We start from the raw sequence: 23,153 nt of genomic DNA, 5'->3' as shown, positions 1-23,153 counted from the left end.
TGCTAATGGAAAAACTGCAATAAAACCAGTTACAGAACAATACTAGCAAATTAAGTACTCATGAACCAATGTACACAAGGCAGCTTAAATGTTCTTACCTCCCGGAGTTCCTTTATCTTGAATCCAGACTTGCCAATTATGCAACCTGCTTGGCTCTGATGAACTAACAAGCGCAAGTCCACATCATCATTGCGTGATCCCTGACGGGATGATGCCTATGCAATGAGAAAGGCAGAACTGTTATAAGAAGCAAATTACAAAATGTATGTATCTGAAGTTAACACTGCTCACTTTATTGAGCTAAAACCAATAATACAGAGCACAAGTTCAGGAAGCTTAAGAATGGAGAAAGAAAAAGAAATCACCCAGCATTCATCTTAACTGAGGTAAACTACCGCAAACTTAATTCTGTTTGGTCAAACAGCATTACCTCACTTGTTTTAAATTAAAGAGTTATGTTTGTACTGCACCACTATGTTCTGTTTGGATTCCCACTCACATTTTACAGCACACTACAATATTGCAAGATACCATCTGACATGACACATACATATTAGCCACTTTTACACAAAAGCAGAGAACCAATTCTTTTTATATGCAGTTTGAAAAATTACGTGAAATCACATGTCTGACAATACTTAAAACACCTTAACTCCATCGTGGTGCCTTACTTCCCAAGCATTCATACTGTTTTCAGCAATGTGTATGTAATTCACGTAAGTTTACGGCCTTAATTTATTAGCAAGAAAGTACTAATGACCATGTTTTCATGATAACAGTAAGGGCACTTACAAGAATCGTGGCTTTAAATTCAGGTGACAAATCTAGTACTACACTAAATCTTTATATTCTGCAAAAAAGGTGTTGTCTTGACTTCAGAAAACTTTCCATCAACACTTATGTCTCTGCACTGTAAACTGTTTCCTTTCTTTGCCGTAACATACTGCTAACAAGTGAAAAAGTGATACTAATATATAAAGCAGAAACATCAGCAAGGGTCTCTAGAAGTTCTTGACCAATTTACTTATACTTTTTTCACAATACTCTAGTACACATTCAAAATGACACTGGCTATCTATCCTTTTTTAAGCACTTAAATTGACTGAGGAAGGAAGAGCTACCCATTTTCAAAATACAGCATTTTCTCTCACACTACCAGTTTAAACCATAAACTATGTTAAAATTTTTATACCTTATGATTAGAGTACTGCGAATCAGAATCGTGCAAAATTTTGTTGTGCTACCCCTCTTAAGATTAAGACATCATCATCATTGAAGCTACTATCCTCACAAATACTGCAGCTGGAGAGGTCTCTCCATACCACATATAAAAACAATCCCAATCAATTTAGCCATTCAATTTAGATTAATGTTCTGTTTGGATTAAGAAAGAGGGCTTCAGCTCAGGCACTCAAAGTCATTGCAATTTATTTTGAATCTTTTGTTTGGTCAATTTTATGTTGTCCTTTCACTAACTGGTAGTTTGGGAAACTAGTTCTTTAGTTCTTACAGTTAAGACAATATTCAAACAAACAAAAATTGTCATGAAAATTTTTATTTGTATTGTGTAAAAAAAGAAAATCTTAATGGAAACCACTGAGCCTTTCACTAATATTCTATATTAGTATAAATAATTTTAAGTTCTACACCTATCAAGCAGGATAAGTTGCAATTGAGAGCCAAAATTTGTCCAGAATTCCCACAGATACCCTAATATATATATCCTCTCCTTCCCTCTTTCCCGAAGAAGGAACCATCAGTTGTGAAAACTAGTAATTCTCTCTCTCTCTCTCTCTCTCTCTCTCTCTCTCTCTCTCTCTCTCTCTCTCTCTGTGTGTGTGTGTGTGTGTGTGTGTGTGTGTGTGTGTGTGTGTGTGTGTGTGTGTGTGTTTTCATTGTGCCTGTCTACCGGCACTTTCCCGCTTGGTAAAGTCTTGGAATCATTGTTTTTAATATATTTTTCCCATGTGGAAGCTTCGAATTCGTGACCTGGCTGCAAGGGTCCACAAAATTGACTTTGCGAAAGCTAAGAACACTTGCTTTGGGCTTCCATTATCAATGTAAATATTAGTCAGGTCTCATATACAATGGAGGTGGGATGTTATTTTTGCAAAAATTCATTTCTAACAACCCACATACTAGCTAGGCAACATAATTGCAACAAGGCTCTTTACTAATCAACAGCCATTTTTCTTCAAATAATTCTAAAAGTACTGAATGTTCTTGATACACACAAATTCTTAGTGAACAATACCTCTTAAGTTCCAGAACTAAGTTATAGAACAAAATAACAATAGAAAATTACATTTGTACAGAACCAAGTGATAAAATTTTACTTGTTCAAACACTGCTTACACATAATGTTATTACTATGTTAAATATATTACTTCTCTCAAAGAAATACTTACATCATCAATATTTGGGATAACTTCATTAACCACATTTAGTACTGTGTCCAAATCTGAGTAAACTGTCAAAATGCTGTAAAAATGGGCAAATTATAAGGAAAAATGTCACAAAGGATAAATAATTACAATGAATTACAAAACCTATAAATCCTGAGTCTGCTAATCAGCAAAAAGTTGTGGCAACTTAATTAACCAACAGGATTCCTAAAACAGAAAACTAAGTAACCATTAATAGACATTATAAAGTCGTTTCACACAATGCAATGTTCATCATAAATGATAATATCTGTTATTTTATAATGTTAGATTTATTGTTTTCAGTTTGTAATGACAAGCTAACCTCAAACATTTTGTTTTGCAAAAATTATGAACTGCAAGTCTCTTCAGAGGTGTGAACTATTTTTGTAAAAGGCATACAGAAATTTAACTTATCAGACAATTTCCAAGTAACACACACTAACAAAGTTATAAGCAGTACCAACATAAGGCTTAAGACTAGAGTGTACACTGATGCTGTATTGTGCAACAGGTGTATCAATATATATAATCCAAATAAAACTTAATTTATTTTGCCCTGAGGTTTCCAAAACCTATCAAGATTAGGTTAATTGCAATCCCACAAAAAAAAGCATGTCAACCATTCAAAATGACTTTCTGCAAATTCTATGTCAACAGCTGTTACCCTAATGAAACTTATGACTTGTGTTAAAGGACAACTACACAATTCCATAATGGCCTTCCAGACTTAAAATTAACGTGTCTAATACTACGTGATTATTCAACTTCAAATTGGATTTCAACATTATGCATTTAATAATACAATGTAACAAATTTTGACTATAAGAAAACAGCTGTCAGTCACATTAATAGGTAACCCCAATCAGTAATTGCAAAATGTCTTTTAGAGACCAATGTGGACTGACTTCATAATACACACATGAATTGGGCGGTCCCAGCATTGTCCCAAATTACAAATCCTAGTTGAAAAAATAGAGTACCATATACTGTAATGAAGGAATTGTGGTACTGGTGGTACCGTAACAATTCAGAAATTTCAAACATGGCAACCATAACATTTTTTACTACATGGAAAAACACTGAGACCATCAAAATTCTGTTAAACATTATTTTACTAGTTTAATTTCAATATGGCCTGTATCCTGATTATTTATAAAATTCAAAGTGAGATATGAATGCAGATATAGAAATTACTTTGCAGTTATATCTCAGAGGGGAGAATCTCTGAACTTCCCCTTAAAATACACAAAAATCTTTTAACAGCAGTTAAGTATACAGGTTCACACCCCAAACTGAGCAATAAATATTCAAGACAATGCCTAAAGGACAAGCCACATTAGATTATCTAACAAAACTGAACCTAATATAAATATGTGATGGATTTACCGTTCTGGCCCAGGGCAATCAGGGACTGTAATTGAGGCTTTGTACTGCGTTTTGGAGGAGCCCATTCCCATCATTCGACGGGGACATTATTCCCATTCACAGGCAGGGCGGGCGGGCGGGCATTCAATCCGACGGGGCAGCGTTGAGCAGCAGAGTGGGCAAGGGCGGGGCCATCGTGTACCATTGGTCAGATATGGGACCAATCAAGGGCCAACGATGAACCATTCAGAGGGCGATGGAAGGAGTAAACGAGGGGCAGAACATGTTAAATAAAATTATTGTTAAAGTATGTGTGCATAACAAATAGTGAGTGCATAAAATAAACATGATTTTGGGTACCTATATTACATTGTGTTATTTAATACAATACAATTTGTTTGAAAATTGTGGGTGTAAGTGGGAAGTACTTGTGTTGCTTTAAAGTTAGTGTTTTGGTTGAGGTGTATTTGTTATGTACCCTCAATCTCTGAAATGAACAATCACACAAGATTACTGAAAATCAGTTTAACAACAAATTTGGAAAATACTTTGAAATTTATTGTAACCCAGATCTTAGGTTTCCAACAAAATTTTCATATTTTTCAGCACACTAATGCAAAACTTCCCGCAATTCATGCTTCTGCTTGCAAAATTTAGGAAAGTAGACGTAATGACTTTCTATGAAATAAATAAAGTTCTCTCCACAGTGTGCATTCATGAAGTTCTTTACATTTCACTAATGGTAATACCTATGGTAGCCAGCCACTGACATACCATAATAGAGCAACTGGTATACCATAATACTGCAATGCCAGTAACATTTGGACAAACACAAAACAAAGGCACTTGTGGTCTATCACACCAACGTCACCTTGTATCACGTAAACTGCGGGAAGTCTATTAGTTTTAAGTTAGTATCACATACTGGCAATGATTATGTTTATCTCGAAAGCATAACGTCTATTAGTTAGTTTTATGCCATGACACAAAGAATCGGGCAACAAATTTCTATGCTCACAAAACTGTTCACACAACAATATACAGCCACAAACATTCTGACACTTGAAAACAGTTACAGTGAAGAACTGATGCTACACCAAGAACGCCATTGAAGTCTATTTGTGACCCCCTCCCCCCAGTATGTACCTTCTTACACTGAAGATGAACAGAAAACATAAAATCTGGGCAACAATAACCAATTTCAATGACATTGTTTTAAGCTTACAATCAAAAGGAATTCAAACTACTTACCTCAGTCCTTAGCTTGGTAATATTGTGACCACCTTTTCCAATTATGGATCCCGCAGCCTGTAAAATAACGACTTTTTAATGCAACTATCCTGAGTATTGTAAAAACTTAACTCTCATATTGACAACAGTTCGAAAATTTTAATTTGTAACATGCTGCTTTCCAGTGAGGCAAACTGCCATGAAGAACCCAATGAACAAGAACAAAAAATCAAAAAAACTTGGCCAAACTAAGGTTAACAGCTGAAGTGCTTAAGGCATCAGATTAAGTCACATCTGCACCCTTTTGAAACACTGCAGTTTTAGTTCATACCTAAAATTACTATCCAACTCTTCATATTGAGCAAGGAGAAAATTTTGTCACTGATTACACAACCTGAGGTTTGAAGATCTCAATCCCCATTTTAATATTCAGTGGCAAAATGAAAGCACCAATGAAAACTTAACTTTTACATCACAAATGTTAGAAGTTTAGAGAACAATAACTCACAAATGAAGAATTTTTCAGAACAATCAGGAATGATTAATATTTTATCTACTGATCCAAACTTTGAGGTATTTTCCTCTCAATCCTATCTACTTACGAAGTTCAATGAAACAGTCATAAAATCAGTAACAAAGAAATTAAATTCCCTGTGTGTTCTCCAATTTATGAACAATGACAAATGGAAATCTTTAATTACAGACAGAATTCCCCTAATCTGATGGAATATTAGCTGCAATAACTATTGTTTGGAAAAACTTTGCTTTTCCAGTACTCCAGGCTGCTGTATTTCCAAAGTTTCTGGACTAATCTCTCTAGAAGAAAGTGCAATCTTTATGTAAACATAACTTGTAAACACATTTTTCAACGCCCATCCTCAACCAAAGCCAGTAAAAATGAAAACCACTTAAAATATTTATAAATATTCAATGGGCATTTATCAACAGTTGCTATTATGTACAATAAAAACAGGATAATTGCCGAGCCATTTTTGGTAGTACTGTGACAGGAATTCATGAAAGACAACCGAAATATGTCAACAGAATGGGCCAACATCAGTAACTATTTATCACCACATACATACTGTCTGAAATGCTTCAAACTTTATTGCTTTTCTGTACATTTTTCTCTGCAATACATGGGCACATGATCAAAACAATCATTTGTACACAGCTGCAGCAAATTAGTCTTCACCCATTTTCAATGATCAAAATGCAAGATACAGAACTGGTCACATGAACAACTTAAATTTTTTTAACATAAAGACAGTATGTGGCTATCTATTCCTGAATTTTAATAAATGCTCTCCTATTCACCTGGGGAGAGAATATGAACCAACACTGTTGAGCTATCAAGCATTCTTGTTCTGAGATCTTAACACCATTCTCATATTTGAAACTGGTAGTTCATCTAAAATTAAATGTTATCACATACCACAAATTTAAAATAAAGTATCATCCTAACATTAATGTCTGTGGGATTAGAATCCACTCTTGTTTCTTTGAGTTACGTTTTCATTTTCACACATGTCAAGAAGCACAGCAAATAGAATAACTTGTGCAGTCTACAGTTCAATTACTTCACAATATTACTACCCACAATGACCAGAAACCTTCACTACACAAAACTACTGTAGACAGCTGTAGCACGACAACATTGTTGCCTTATGGTAAATATTCAATTCTCCCCTCAGTCTAAACAGGCAACTGACTACCACGGGGTGCATACTAGTTTGTGAAATCTGTTTTGGGTATGATCATATAAAACTGGTGACTAGATATCTTCCAAATTTAAAATATAAATTAATTCTCACATGCAAAAATTAGATTAAAATTATATCCAAACTTCAGATTTCAGAACAAAAAATATAATATTGACTATCATTTGAGGAATGGGGGTGGAGCAAGTTCACAAGAATGGTGGCACAATTAAAGGCACTAAGAAAGGCAATGCTCACATACCTTGCTGGGGATCAGGAGTCGCACTTCTGTATCGTCCCCACCGCGGGACCTCTTTTGTGGGGAACCCATGTCACCGTCTGCTTCGCGCTTCATGCCTGAATAACAAGATTTGCATCATGTTAAGAGACTAAGTTAATTAACCCTATCAACTTCCTACAGATCACACGCAAAAATGTTAATTGTAACAATGTTCCACAATGGGAAACATTTTCATGTGTACTATTATCATCGATGGATACTGAGGCGTTCTCAATGTACCTTTTTCCTATGAGAAATCTCATTCATTATTATACAAAACATTTTCATGGCAATAATTCACTAGACATCAATATGTTAAAACTGTTTGGTGCTTTCCAACCACTGAAAGTTAGAAAAGTATATTACAGGGACAAGAGACAAGATTGCAATTTGTGAAGTCAAGCACTTCACTGAACCTACTTGATAAGCTCTTACAGAGAAAGCATTTGAAATGTGGTTAAGTTGTACAAACATTCTAAGAAACATTTCTCCCAAAATCATGGAGACCCCAAAAGAAATGTTATGGGTTCAAAACTTGACATTTCATGGATACTTCACATTTGACATTAAGGGGTTATATACACTATAAAACAAGTTCTGGAGTCGTTTTGCATCTTTAACACACTAGTAATGGTACAAAAAATTTCTCTAAAAGAAAAATTTAGCTGCTTCTACAGTTACTTCAGCGAGAAATTAATGCAGTGATCTGGCACACAAGTGTATTACACACTGCCAATTGTAATCCTCCGTATTTATTTTGCCACAAGGTAGTTTGTAACCTTTCTGGTTCATGGAACATTTTTTGATGGTCCGAAGTATTGATGTCTATAGTATGGTAAGCTTTTATTGAGTTAGCATTCAAGTGTTAAGAATTTCACAAAGGCATCACAAGGAATTTTAAATGACAATCCTCTGACAGGTATTTCCAACCACTACAAAACAAAATTTTTCAATCTGCTAAAAGCATCAGGTCAAGAGACATGAAGTTTCAGACAAAAATAAACATGTATGAAAATTTTGGGTAATGGTAAAAACTAGTTACGAATAAATACTAATTCAAGCAATTTCACAAACTTTACACACAGCAGCACATGACAAAGAACAAGTGACTATCCAAATGCTGCTTTCTGAGAAGTACTGCCCAGTTCCAAATAGGTAGTTCATCTTGTACCGAGTCACTGAAGACTTCTTGCAGCTAGCGTGGACATTTCCTCTTTAAAGACAAATTATCTTCTTTACACTGGCCTGTTTGAAACTTCAGCCTATCTCATATTTACATCATTTCACTTTTCCCACAATATCTCAGTTAATTCATTATGTTTCAGGTAGTCTTATTCTCATTTATCAATCACAATGCATACTACTGCCATCACATTCACAAACTGTTTGGCTTTCCTCCGGGCTCTATCTGCTTAAACCACTTTAGTTTTACCTGCCTTAAATGCTATTTAAGAGGTGTGTTGTGAAGTTTATAGTAACATGAAATATAAAGATCATGGTTAAGTTTCCCATCTGCTATCAGCAGCTTTTACCAACACCAACATTTCTAAGATCACTGAGTATCCACTTAAGAAAAATGTCATGAAAGTAGAAAGTATGAAGTATGAAACTTTGCAGCTGTTTCAAGGTTTTTCTTCTTGTTTGCTTCAATGCAGTAAATGTGACAAAAGTTTAATTTATCTCCACAACATGACATATGTATCACAGCAGAATAGTTACACTGGTGTTTCTTATTAAGTATCCTTATACACTTCCTTGACATGTCTATACAAAACCCATCAGCATCATATCCATACACCTACCAGAAGTACCTTAAATCCTACTGGCAATAAATACTGCAGTGCTATTCAACACACATTCACACCCCAACCTTTTTCAGTATTATCTTACTGATGTGTGTTATTGACATTGTTGGCAACAATGGACCAAAATCTGATTTCTTGTTAGCATTCATGTGTTCACAGCATCACTTGGCAGATAGCATCTTCTAAAAATACTGTTATTAGTTGTGTACATCTACCAGGGCATGCATATGTTTTGTATGGAAGGAATCCTTTGCAGCTGTTTATCTCAATGTAATCACCCAGACAGGCATCCAGGAATGTGGCAAACCTACATATGTTATCTTAATATTGCAACTGTTTAACTACTCAACTGGGCTGCACAGAAAACCATCTATAACCTCAACAATACAGTTAAGTATGACTTGTGACATGACACTGTTCATATAAAACATCAAAAAGCTTAAAAATGTAGACAAAATCCAATAGAACTGAGGATAGCAGCATGCTTCAATTCTGATCCTTCAATTTTCAGTGAAGTACCTAGTATATGAGATCAACTACCAAGAAGCCAGACTTGGGTGAATGATTTCTGGATAAAAATCATAAAAATTAAAAATCTTCTGCAGTGAGCCACAGTGAAAAATTTCCTGTTCCAAATAAATGCAGCATGTACATTAACAAATGTGCAGTAACTCCATTTTTACTACAGCATTTCAAATGAAACATTATTGAACAAACACAATGAAAAGTCTTTAAATGTGGGAACACAGGACTGCTGATCCCCTCTGATGTATGAAGTATTTTGTACAAATTTGGTCAGTGCCTGTTTATGTATCCATTACCCTGCAGTGTTAAATAGCTATGCACAGAACTGGATACACTCAAGTTTCTAACATCTGGAATGACAAGGCTTGCCTACAGCCTCAGCTATTGGCAACCACAATGCAACAAAGGTTACTATCAACCTGGGCAGCATCACTGAAAACTAGTCAATGTGAAAAAAGTTATGGCACTAACTTATTTTTGCTAGGAATTTATTTTTATTCTCTCAGAGATCCACTGTTTATGTCCTTTAAGTGGATACTATGTGTTTTAGTACAACAGTCCCTGTGTATCCAACTGTTTTCTCAATTAACTGAAGTTTCACCTTCCATCCAATAACCATTCTAGACCAAATACACAATACTCATCCATAACACACAATCCACAAAGCATCTTAAGCAGAAGTACACATTTCATCTTAATTTAGAATACTCAATTTGGTACTAAAATTTCTGATCTTCAACACTGAAGTCCACTGAAGCAAAAACATTTAAACACAATTCCCTTTAAGTATGGCAGGATTTACATTGATGCTGGATAGTGGTACAATTTTAAATATAACAGGATCTTCAAAGTTAAAAATACCTAATCAGAATGTCAACTCATCATACAACACTACTTCACTTGTGTAATATGCAAAAACTTTACTCCGGGTTTCACCTGCCAGCCAAAAGAAAAGCTAACAATGCATTAGGTTGCCAGCAAATTACTCTTACAAGCGATGTGATTTGTGCAGCAGGTACGTGCACAAGAACTTTTTCTCTTTAGTGGTATTAAAAACTATGCCCTTTTTGAGACAATATTTTAAAATCGTCCAGCAAGTCTAATTCACTCGCTAGCGTTCATTATCATTTTTGCCGATAATTAAGGAGTGAGCACTGGTAAGTGCTTTGCATTATTCCTTCCTAAGCGCAATAAGTGCCTTGACTGCGGCCGATTGTCAAGGGCGAAGGCTGAGTCAGCGGACAAACCAGCTAGAGGAGACGGCGCCAGGTGTGCCGCCCCCTTAGCTCCCCCCACCACTCATTTCCCGCCAATACTAACAGCAGAGGCGACGGCGCGGCGCAGAAGTATTGATCAGTCTACGCCACGCGCAGACGCAAATGCGCCAGCCACGAAAAGCATGCTTGCCTACGGGTCGCTGGCACTTAGTAAAATCAAGTAGACAACTACATTCTTTATCAATTTATTACTACAATATGACGCTAGTTAAATACCAAACGCCTGCAATTATCGGCGAGGCGAACAATTATGGTCGCTCGGAAAGCTTTGACGTCTACCGTTACGGTAGTTTTCTATATAAACTATATGACACGGCGCTATTCCCAGGTAGTTCGCAGCAAGAACTCGCCACCAGTAAACAATGCTGCATAAGAAATACGTAAGCTTAAAATATGTGATATGAAATTCTTTGTCCAAGGTGCATTGAATGGGTGCAAAATTCAGTAAGGAAACCCGTTGTGATTTAGTAACTAAGTAAAGGGTCGATTTACAAAATTACGGTAAAGCAAAAACCCGAAATCTAGTTTCAGATTAGTATATCGTATATATGTAAGAAAACCTTCGCTTTCTGGACTTATTAAAGCACCTTCACACGCCAAACCTGAAGTGTAACACGCTTCTGACGTCCGCATTAAACATCCATTATTCCAATAACCACATATTATTTGCGCATGAAAAAACAGATGAAACGTCATCCTCGCCCAGAATTGTGCTGTGCGAAAATATTTCATCAAAACTTTACAATTTTAACATTAATGCACAGCTGTATTTGTCTATCGGGGAAGTCGCAAATCTGAGGCGGCTTAACGGTGTCCAGTCACTGAAAACTGACACCAGTACAAGTAGCAAATACTGGAATATGTTTGGTTAATAATCTAACTTGCAGTGTCTTGCAATCTAGTTGGAACGGGATGAAGAGGCACTTAACGTCAGGATTCTCATACAGCAGAATTAAGATTCATGTGTGCTGTCTAAACGATAAAGCTTTTATCCTCAGACCATTAGTGTTCAGTACACTACCGCCACTACACTGTGCGCGCGCTGACCCTCCCTGTATGCGGCCTAACCGCAGTCGATACCGTCGAGGAGAAAAACTAAGGTACTCTTCCAACAATTACGCACATAAATTCGACTGTTGCGTGAGCAACTAAGTTTAGAGGTTTGACAATGCGCAAGTTGCGGACAGTACTGTTACTCATGCCGTAGTTGACAAATTATTCCATGATAAATTATGTGAAACTTAACAGATTTAATTAGCTTTCTAGTTTTTATTTTAAAATATACAAAGGAAAAACTTAGAGCATGAGCTTCACAACATACAATCAAGGACATATGCAAACAGACATGTCCAAGCATTTGTATCGTATGGAACCTCTTTCGCATTTGTGACCAGATAGGGAAGAATTTAGTGGTTAAATGACTGTGCAACTGGAATTTTAACGCACAGCAGAAGCCTGGCAAACAAGGTATAAAACAGTTAAAATGACTGGGGGGCAATCAGCCAAGTGTCCATGAATAGAAATGAAGCTTCAGAAACTAAACTGCATTTACTACTTTGTCTTTAGTTTCTAAGTTTTAAAGTTGTGAGTGCAGTGATCTGATGGGAACATTTAAGCAATGAAGCAAACTTTGAATGCACTCTATAAAGGTAACTTACCAACTTACTCCGTTGTAAAGTAACAGCAGGAATGAATCGTCTTGCCGAAGGTCGAAGATGTGAATCTGCAACAATGAAACTTTGCAGTAAATGGATTTTTTAAACACTCATTTATCTAATGACTAGCAGATTAGGGTGGGTCTAAAACTCAGCAGTGGTAACACCATGATAATTTCATAGTGGAATACCCAACAATTCACAATTCGATCAGTACCGAGCGTCTGCGTCAACAAATTTTTTCTTCGTAGAATACTGTAAAGGAATTTTAGTTGATGAACTAACTACAGGTTTCCTTCAGTGCCAAAGACAAAGGATATCTTCGCCTGTGACTGCATTCCAGAAACTCACCTGACTATCATCGTCATCAGTGCACACTACAGTAGGATATGTTCCTCATCCATCGCACACCTCACCTCAAACAACGACTCCCACCTGCAGAATGCTCTGCCGGCGAATGTGCTGCCACAATCCACCTCCACAGCAACACGCAGCACTCTTATTGGTCGAACCGGCGACTTTCCAGCTCCTGATAGGCCGAAGTACAACCACTTTCAGAGCGGAGTGGTGGGGAACGTCGTCTCATAGGATTGATTGTTTAGCGGGCTGTGCTCTATATACGCCAGTTTCCATGGTAACGAGTTGGGGTGGGTTTCCAAACAAAGTCTGGAACGGCCCATATAGTTACCACAAACAGGAAATAATGAACTTCGACACCAAATTTCACTCACTCCATTTCCATTATATTATTCAAAAAGCACCATATCCGTTCGAAGTTTAACTTTTCGCACAAAAGGGTAAGATTTTGGGCAATGTACGGAAAAATCAAAAGGATTACGCCTTACTGGAAACAGCGAACCGTGGCCCGAGCTTTTAACTCGCAACTTACATGCTTCAAACTGACAGCCAGAACACGTCAACACTTCAGATGTTTTGTTACTCTAAATAGCTTTCCAACTGCTGCATTCTGGAATCACCGAAGCCACTAAACGCGAAACCCTACATTCATCACACTAAATCTGTGCGAGGGCACTGTAGTGAAATGTAAAATGTATTCGCCGATGGGAGAGAACCTCTAGCATCATGCTGGAAGTTTTTTCGCTTCAGTTGCAAAGTCCGTAGCTTTTCTTTAGCTTCGGTTACGTTAGTTAAAAGGCAAACTTCTTGTTTCCAAGTTCATATATCTGTAGTAAATGGGCGACTGCACATTTCAGTACTGTTGCGTATCGCTGAAGTCTCGTTATACACTATGCAGAAATATTTACTCTCAAAATATTCAAATGTTTCTACCTCAAAGAGGTAAGAATGGCATTGCACTGTAGAAAACCGTAACTACTGTAATGTTAGCACGTTGAGTGCTGCAATCTGTATCTATATTCAACCTATTAATACAAGCACATTCGATTTTATGCCAATACTGTACTTTTTCTCCAAATAGGCTCCAGACATGTCTTTGTGGCTGTAAAATTCGATCTTGTTTTGCAAACGACATTTAAGCGTTCGTAACAATGGGGCACCTCATGCTAAGGCTGAAAGCAACCACTTCAGGTAAATATTCAAAATTATTTTTCAATGACTCATTTGACAAATTGCCTGTTGAGTGCTGTGTCTTGCTCTTCAGCCGACGTCTGGCACCAGCAACAGAGGGTGGAGTTGTGACAATGCCAGCCACTCGTGCTGGCACATCACGTCAGAAAAATCGCCGAACAGTACTGAGCAGCCATGAAAGCCTAAATAGTTTCTCAAATACAGAAGCGATTTCCTGTAGAGAGCAGCGTATCCCCAGAAGCTAGTATTACACCACAGATTTCTATTTTCATTAACATTAACAAATGCTCAGGCCAAATTCATACTTCACCATAGAAGTAAATACCATTGGGCCATTTTCACAAGTTCAGCAAACTGACTAGTCTTCAAAAGGTGTAGAATTTCTTTACCTTAGAGTGTTTTGATAATTATGGATGATGGAATTGAGTTTTTTATTCAGCAGAACATCTAGGGGAATTTTTTTAGTTACTATTACCACAGCTCATAAATGCAAACTATCACTCATCTTTAAGTGAAAACAGATTCTACATACAAAGTTAAGCGTGATTTCTCTCAGAACAATAAGAAACTTTGGATCTATTTGATGGCTTTATTTCTATACAGCATGATACTTACACAGTGTGACATTTCACACTTAAAGGATTTAAATTACCAAACAGACTACACATTTATAAAGTTCTTCCCATTCAAATGCTTTAGCTTATATCCACTATGAAACAGAAGATTTGATTCGTAACTACATTTGATTTTTCCTGTAAAATCTGAAATATTTAATTCATAATAAAGCTCCCAGGTTGTTTCTAGTATTATCTTTCAATAAGGATAAGGGCACGCTCTAAGAGTAAATGTTACGCTGACTGCCTGGAGCATATTCCCATACTATGTTTCAAATGGCTGGAAACTTTTACAATCGCCTAAGGCCGAATTAGAGCTTTATACATGGGTAAGTAAACAGTCAATTTAAAAAAAAAATTACACCGACAACTATGAAGCGCATTTCATCGTTTCTTTATGTATCGACATACGACTATCTTAAGACTACGCCCTGGTTTTTGTAGCCCTGGGAAAGTCCACAGTGCTTTCGTCTAGCAGACGCGGGCAAACCGCTAGGCTTTTTTGATGCGCTTGGGCCGCCACTGTGGCGCCGGCGGCCAGGGTCGGGTGTCACGCGAGCCGTGCTCCACATCGATCCGGCATGCCAAGCAAACAGGCTTCGTCTCCGCCTTATCCTGTGTCCATACCAGCCAGGCAAATCTACGCTCTCCGAATCAAATGGTGGCATCAAATACTGGAGACAATTTGAAGATTTCGGAGCAAGGCCTACTCAAAACGGAAGTTCCACTGCCAACTATGATAAGCAGCAGAAGAACTGAAGTCGATTCGGATGTATTTCATATCAAAATAGCCATGGCTTATTAATGGACCTACCAAATCTAAATTCTATGAACAAAAGCCTTGTAAAAATTTAAGTAGCCCACTTTCCTGAAGTACAGCTACATTTTAAGCAACTATCAAAGTCCACCTCATACTCGAGCAACAATCTCTAGCATAACTGATGTGTGCGTGAAATATAATTTACTTAGTCTTGTTCTCGATAATGAACAAATTTCTTTCCTGTAACTGAAGAAAATGCTATGGAAATGGAGAACTGCGAAGGATATACAACCATTTGGATTGAATTCCTGTCGAAACTACGGATTTTGGGAAGATATTTTGTAGGAACTATGTGGCACATCGACTTTGTAATGGCCTTACAGGCAGCTCTGGGAAAGTCGTCCAATGTCTAATAACTAGGCAACTTCCTTTGACAGGGAGGAGGATCATTAATTAGTGAGTACTCGAGCGAAGGAATATTCTGGCCGTGCGCCGCTAGGAAGCGACAACAGTCGGTCGTCATGGCAACAGGGCAAACTCAGCCGTCACGCACGCAAACAACTGTTAGTTCGAAAAACGCTACACACTGCCTAACTACACGCACAATCAATAAGAACGCCTTCTACGCCACAATTCATTGATCGTACGACATTATTCGAACATCTGCCTTCCACACCCAAAGCGAAGAGTCAAAAACCTATGTTCAGTAAAATATTTTCATAATGGTCTCCCTCGTGAATTTCTGAAGTGTTTAATATGTATAAGCAAACAGTCTGCATTGGTATTTGTATTCCAGCTTGTTTATCTTATCTGGTCATGTTTGCTTATAATGAATTACTTTATTAACTTTGAACAAATACCATAGTTACGAGAGTGCAATCATCGAAAGACGCTGCACAAAGATTGGTAACACCAATACCCAAACGTGTTTCAAAAGCCCTTAGAAAATATTTGTTCTTTCCATGAACCTCTATGAAGTCACGGCGCGAAGGTTAACGGGCATGGTTGTTTCGATGTGTATATGACTTTAGACCGACATTCACTGAACATAATTAACTCCAATTTAACTAGACATTTCTATAATTAACTCCGCCATTCTGCTTTTGTTTGCGAATCTGTATCTCTGAATACACTGTCGTCTGCTAATTTTGGTTTACGTAAGTTGGACGCACTGGAAAAGTTGCTACCGAGCGAGACCATTCAGACCAGACCCTTAGCCACTTACTCCACGAGTACACAAAGCACACGCACAGCAGTGGAGTTATTACTGTAGCTTGTCTTGGGCTGAAAATTAGGTTTACTTTAAAGAATGTTTATGGAATTTAGTTGCCTGTGCAAGCTAGGGCAGAGAGAGGGCAGAGAGAAAAAAAACAATGAAGTTGTTCGAGTCGATAGCGTTGGTTCAAAGAGAATAGATTGTGGTATGGGCAGTTTTTAAACACTTAATTAGCTAATGAGTGAATTTTCTTTTTGGGGATTTAAGATAATACTTTCTGTAACGTCTCTGCAAATAGTAGTTATGTTCAAAGACAAAACTATTTTGCAAATACGGACATAATTACGTCTTTCTGAACTGCTGCTGGTGTTGGTGGCGCTATTTTGTATCTCGTGCACTTTCCAAAGAGGAGCCTTTGTGGTGAGGAAAACACTTTCCTATGATGTCTACAACTAAAATACACGCAAACCAGAAGGCTACATCTCAGGTACTTTTCAAAATAACTGTTCTAATACCTATCTAATCCCATCTAATCTGAAACAGTGGAACACGTCTTGACTGCTGAAATTTAGTTTCACATAACCTATCTTTCATTAGATCGTCGTCTGTGTCTTAGTATGCAGCAAAGAATTTCCACGGTCCTCTACCACCCACTATATCTACACCTTTATCAGAACTACCACTTCCATTTCCATCTGACATTAGCTTCCCCGTCACTTAGTCACCATCAACCTTCATTACTACTGTGAGTACGACTTTATTTTGCATGTTTCTGCATTAGAAACCTTCCAATGCCTCTGACAGACAGGAAAAGTGTCCACACCAACTGTAAACTTCATTTCAGATAGAGGATTCTTTATTACCATCATCTAATTTACCAAAAACACCGCGAACCTTATTTTTCTTAGCTGTCCGTCCAGTCTTCCATTGTCCTAAATGCGAAAAATTTGCGGTTTATGACTTAGCTGTCATATACATTTCCCACATGTTTGTCCACTTTAGCCTTATTTTCGAAATACTTAGCGAACTTAAGCTACTACAACAATCATAGTTAAACTGAGAAATATGACGTGACTTGATATAAAAATTCAGTGTCCTTAATAGAATGTTACAGGACAAAGAGCGTAATGAAGCAGAATTTTCGAATTACGTGGCCTCGTGAAGCAATGGGACATTCCGAAGCTGAATAATAGAATAGGCAGGGCCGAGCTTTGTCGTAGCAACTGTCTCCACAGCAACGGTTTTGTTTGCAGGTACAGCGTGACAGCACCACTTGGCAACGTCTACTACACCTAAATTTTATCGATTTCTTAGCCGACACTGAACACTCACGAAAACCATATAATTCAATTTTTAACCTCTGACGAAAAAAATTGAACACAAGAGCGGCCATTATCACACTCCTCGTTAAAACATACTTTCTGCTAAGGACGATTTTTCCGAACTGTTATTTGACGTCATTACCAACGACGCAAAAGAGCTCTGCACTAGATGGTCATGATCTGTTCCTCTATTGTCAAATTTATTGGTAAGGCTTTTGTATACTTAGCTCCTTTTCCAAGTTCGAATTCTAGCACCCCAAAATTATTTCCGTATTTATCGGGGTTGAACGAAATATAACGCCAGAATTCTTCACTGTACTGCTGAAATAGATGTATGTTGCATCCTAAGAAAAATTCTTTGGTAAAGAATGTCCCATTACACAGATGACCATGTTCAGTCAGTCCTAATTGGCCCATCTGAGTCAAAATAGTACTTCACTTTTGCTTGAACTGAAAGCAACAACTGAAATTCCTACCAGACCCAACAAATTTACTTTTTCAATTTTTCTGTCAATTCAGAAAATGCCAGGTGATTTCCTATGTACATAAAGCCTATTTTATATAAGAGCATTATATCAAGATAAACTAATAAAACATTCACATTATCAATTTTGTACACTGGTGCCATCTTCCCATGGCAATAGTTTTTCAAACCAGTGATGGGAATGTAGCTGTTACACAATCTTGACAAACTATAATTAGGAGCCTAAGTAAGCAGCTAACTATTGACATCATGGATGAGCATCTTCATTCATAATACAATAACTTTCCAAACAGTACCATTTCTTTACATCTCCCCTCCATTTGTTTAAATATCTTAGTCACATTGCTTCACATAGATTAACACAAGAATCTATTTGTGACCTGACCACATTTCAAAAGCAAGGAACTCCTAACCTACACATAGCAGAAAGTAAGCAGACTGCTATGGTAGGAATAAATTAGTTTATCTTGTGGTGAAAGAACACTCATCTTAGCAGCAGTAAACTGCTCCTGAAGGCAAAAAATGGATATAATCAATTACCTAAGAGAATCTTGAAACCAGTATGTGTGATTCATCAAACTACCACCTCCCAATTCCTTCACAGAAAATGAAGCATGCACAGTTCTACAATCTGGCTCCCATTTGGCTGTATGTTAGGTGATATATGTATAGATGACAAATGACAAATTTACCAGTATAAAAGTGGAATGCTACAAACAGAACAGGTGGAAATGTTACAGGAATTTAGCAACCTAAGCATCCTTGAGCTCAACAAAATGGAGAAGAGAATGACAAAGACACAATAGTCATGAAAGAAATTACAAAGACAATTATGGAAATAAACCAGTTTAAAGGCCTGTAAAGGAGTGTTGGCAATGAAATTAAAGATCTGTCAACATGCTGCTGATAGAACTGCTGAAGAGTTTTTCAGCTGCTGATTAAATGAAGATTCATGAACAAAAAAAATGAAAGCACAGGTGATTGTTACAACGTGGTTGAAACAGCATTACAGGCTCAGAAAATGAGAAATTGTGAGAAGATGCAGCTTCAGAAAGGCAAATAGTGCCAAAAAACCTGTGCACAATCATTGCTCCCAAACAGACTGCACATCAATCTTTACCACAAAGAATTGATGTCAGAAAATACCTTATGTGCAGAACTATGGACATCTTCCAGAAAGCAAGCAATTTGGGTGGTTTAGGTATGGACAGTAATGTTAAATGGAATAGCTTATATCTACAAAGAAAGTATCTTCCTAACAAGTGAAGATATTACAAGCAGGATTCAAGTGCAACCATGAAGTGTCAACTTCCAACAATCTGTAAAAAGCTGCACATTTAACAAAATGCAGATGGATCACAATTATGGATGTAGGAAATGCAACCAGAATACTAAAGAAACTTTATGCCCTACACTTTTCAACCTCTGGAGTACAGCTATGCAACGTGGGATCACAGTCAGGATTGACAGAAGGTATCAAAAACATTCAAAGGAGAGCCAATTGTTTTGTTTCTCACAAAATTGAAATGTTAATTAAAAAAGGCTTTTCTGGTAGGTTCTCATTAAACATCTAACACCAACTTAAACCACCTCCACACCAACTGAAAATATTTTGTTTGCAGCCACTTACATAAGGAGAAATGATAAAATACAGTAAATCAGAGGTCACATTGAAATATTCAAGTGTTAAATTTTCTCTGCACACTGTTCAAGAATGGAATGGTAGAGAAATAGATTTAAGGTCATTCAATGGACCCTCTACCAAACAATTGTTAACTGCAGAGTAATCATGTGAATGTAGATGAAATTATACTGAGCATTAGTCCATATACTGAAAATAATGGAACATTTTTGACCATCTAATATCCAAATGAATTTTCTTTATATCACCATGTTAGTAAGGAGCACATGAAAATGAAATGCCAGTAAAATACAGGAAGTTGAGATGATACAAGAAAGCTAAGAAGGAATTTATCACAAGACATGCAAAAACTGCAGAAATGGAAGAATGTGAAACTACAAAGATGACTGTACCAGCCACACAAAAAACTGAGAACTACAACAAGTACACCAATTTACAAGACATACATAAACCAAGATGTGAAAATCAATTACTGACATTAAACTTGTCCCAACATGTGTGAAGATGCAGCTTCAGAAAGGCAAATAGTGCATGATAAAATGTTTCATTTTGTAGAAGAAACAAGTCCTTATTACAAGAATGAGTGCAGTGGATGAGGGGAAAGAACATGTGAGGCACACTACACAAAAAAAAAGAAGCTGAGAGTAATAAGACTTCAGAAAAAGTGGTAGGATTACATGGTAGGCACTGATAGCTTTAGCATATTAAAAAAGTAACTATAAAATAAGACTAAGGAAGTCAGTCCTCAGCCTCAAGAAAAATACAATGCAGTACAACATTGAGGTAAACTCATTGCGACAGCCATTGCTCACAATATTGAGTCAAATGAGAAAACTTTTCAGAGGATCAAATTTGTTTTCAGGAGAACCTGAAACCAGAACTTTTGATGTGCTAGGCTGTTGACAAACAATTATAAGGACAAGAAAATTAGAGTAACAGAACATGATATTTTAAATACTACAAGCCTAGAAACACTGAAGGCTAATGACAGAGGTCCAAGTTATAGAAAAATGGTAAAGTTGGCTTGGCAGGGGGGGCTTTTCAGTGAGCTATAAGAATGTATCCTGGGAATGGTCTAAAAATGCATGTAAACTAACAAACTGTTGCAAGTTCCTTCTACTTTAAGTACCTTCTATGAGTTAATGAAAAGGTTGTCTTTAACCTTGCCACAACTTCCCACCCAAACTGCCAGTTGTCAGCAGTTTTGCTCAAACTCAGACAACTTGTGTAAATGTCTGTGGAAAAGAATGGCACAAATATGAATTTAAGCATGTAAAAATATATTTGCTCAGTCAGACAAGTGCAACAAACAACTGATGACTGCTCCATCAGAACAGTAGAGGTGTATAAATTTTAGCTGATTTTTATCTTTTATGCATTACATCTGCAATAAAGACTGCTTGCAAAAATCAAGGAGCTATTTAAATGCCACCTCTTTATGGTATACCTTGCAGCATTTTTGTATCCTATTTTCAAATGCATTGCATTTGCAATAAAAATACTGTTTGCAGAAGTCTTGGAATTATAAATTGATCCCTTGGTGATGTCAATTTTTGTATCATGGTTTCTAATATTTTATTATACAATGGACAAATTTAATAACTGCAAAGTTTTTAATCTGAGGTCCTCAGATTTTTAATTCACTGAAGAGTTTGATTAATACATACAACACTTTCTTCACCCACACATTTCTTGTTTCTCAACTTTATTTTCATCTGTTTTCCTAATAAACAATAGCAGCTGCCCTCATTATTAGCACAGCACTTAACATCCACTAGCCTAGCTTATGGTTCATCTAGTGGAAACACTTCTGCATGTACTTGCAGCAACTTACTGACAAACTTGTCCCAACAACTTGCAGGCATAAACCAGCTGAAGTTTGTGTTCTAATGTAAAGCCAGCCGCAGTGGTCTAGCGGTTCTAGGCGTGCAGTCCGGAACCGCGCGACTGCTACGGTCACAGGTTCGAATCCTGCCTTGGGCATGGATGTGTGTTATGTCCTTAGGTTGGTTAGGTTTAAGTAGTTCTAAGTTCTAGGGGACTGATGATCACAGTAGTTAAGTCCCATAGTGCTCAGCCATGTTTTCCCTAATGTAAACAGCTCAAGAAGCACTTACAAAAGTTTTACTTGTGGACATGCCTTAACATACTTCTAAACATTTTTTACAATATTTTTCCCACTGGTCTTTGCAACAACTTATTATGCAATAGTTTAGTTGCTGATATGAACTAGGTAACTGAAATTTATTGCACTGGAAAGCACTAAATTTGTAAACTGAAAACATTTGCCAAATACAACCTTTCCAGTGGTTAGGAGTATAAAGAATACAAAATTTCAAACTGCCAACATTATTCTTTGAAACTATTCAAAAAATGAATGCTATATTTATTATACACCATGGAAAGAGAAAGTTGTTTCAAAATGGTACACTGATCACTGAAGTACAAAAGTTTAGCAAAGCAATATTTGTTGCAAAATTTTATATGGGCCAGAAACAGTAAAAAAACAAGAGGATTAGTAATCAACTAAAGGAAACCACATTATCACAGTAGCCACGTATTTCCCCAAGGGTCACTCCACATCAAAGGGACCAATATTAAAAAGTGTCCCTACTCCACCATCTTCAAACATTATGAAACTGTGTGAAGGTTCTGTAGTCCATGGTTATATACCAAATTTCAGTTCAGTATCTTCAGTGGTTAATTCTTAACAGATTTGAAAGAGGCTACTCACCTCCACATCACTTATGAAGTTGCAAATATGCCAAGTTTTCTAGGCTTTCTTAACTATCAAGTCTGGTTTCTGGATGCATAGAACTGTTCCTTGTGGCAGATTAACTACTAGCAGGGCATGTTCTTAGATGTATTAACCAGATGGCAGTTGTTACTGGGTTCTTGCAACAGCAGTAGTACTTCATATACCTACACCAGGTGAACTCAAGAACACTGAAGGCACTGTTGATGTCACATTGTTAATTGTTAGCTGCTGAGGGAAGTTTCCAACAAATTTTCATATGTAATATATAACTGCATTTGTTTATTAGTTTGTGTGTCAGATTAATGAGAAATTATTAAAATTGTAGATTCATCAGTTCAAAATATGTACCACCATACATCAACTTCCACTTTTCAGTAATAATGAGGGGGCCAGGAAGCCAAGTCTGAAATGGTGAAAGCCCCTGCAGAGTATACATCATTAGATACTCGAGACAAAGGTAACAGCAGTGAGTTCTTATTGTATTGTCTGAACTACAGACAATGTTCTCTTTGATTCTGATACATCAAGTGATTCTGAGGATGAGTG

The 23,153-nt window shown here is 37.0% G+C and overlaps 1 protein-coding gene across 2 annotated transcripts in view; it reads right to left on the bottom strand.

Annotated features, from left to right (window-relative positions):
* Nucleotides 1-23,153, bottom strand: part of LOC126272210 (heterogeneous nuclear ribonucleoprotein K-like) — a 61,534-nt gene that overhangs the window by 20,577 nt on the left and 17,804 nt on the right. For both annotated transcript variants that reach the window (XM_049974895.1, XM_049974896.1), the window contains exons 2-7: nt 12,267-12,331; nt 6,984-7,078; nt 5,043-5,099; nt 3,813-3,856; nt 2,409-2,481; nt 99-215 (exon numbers count right to left, since the gene is read on the bottom strand). In XM_049974895.1, the coding sequence (XP_049830852.1) occupies nt 99-215; nt 2,409-2,481; nt 3,813-3,856; nt 5,043-5,099; nt 6,984-7,076 (384 nt within the window). In that variant the 5' untranslated portion in view covers nt 7,077-7,078; nt 12,267-12,331. The remainder of the gene's footprint in view (nt 1-98; nt 216-2,408; nt 2,482-3,812; nt 3,857-5,042; nt 5,100-6,983; nt 7,079-12,266; nt 12,332-23,153) is intronic.

The sequence above is a fragment of the Schistocerca gregaria genome, chromosome 5, assembly GCF_023897955.1.
Source record: "Schistocerca gregaria isolate iqSchGreg1 chromosome 5, iqSchGreg1.2, whole genome shotgun sequence".
NCBI classification, from domain to species: Eukaryota; Metazoa; Arthropoda; class Insecta; order Orthoptera; family Acrididae; genus Schistocerca; species Schistocerca gregaria.
The sequence above is the reverse complement of the archived record's forward strand: the minus strand, read 5'-3'. Positions and strand labels throughout refer to the sequence as shown.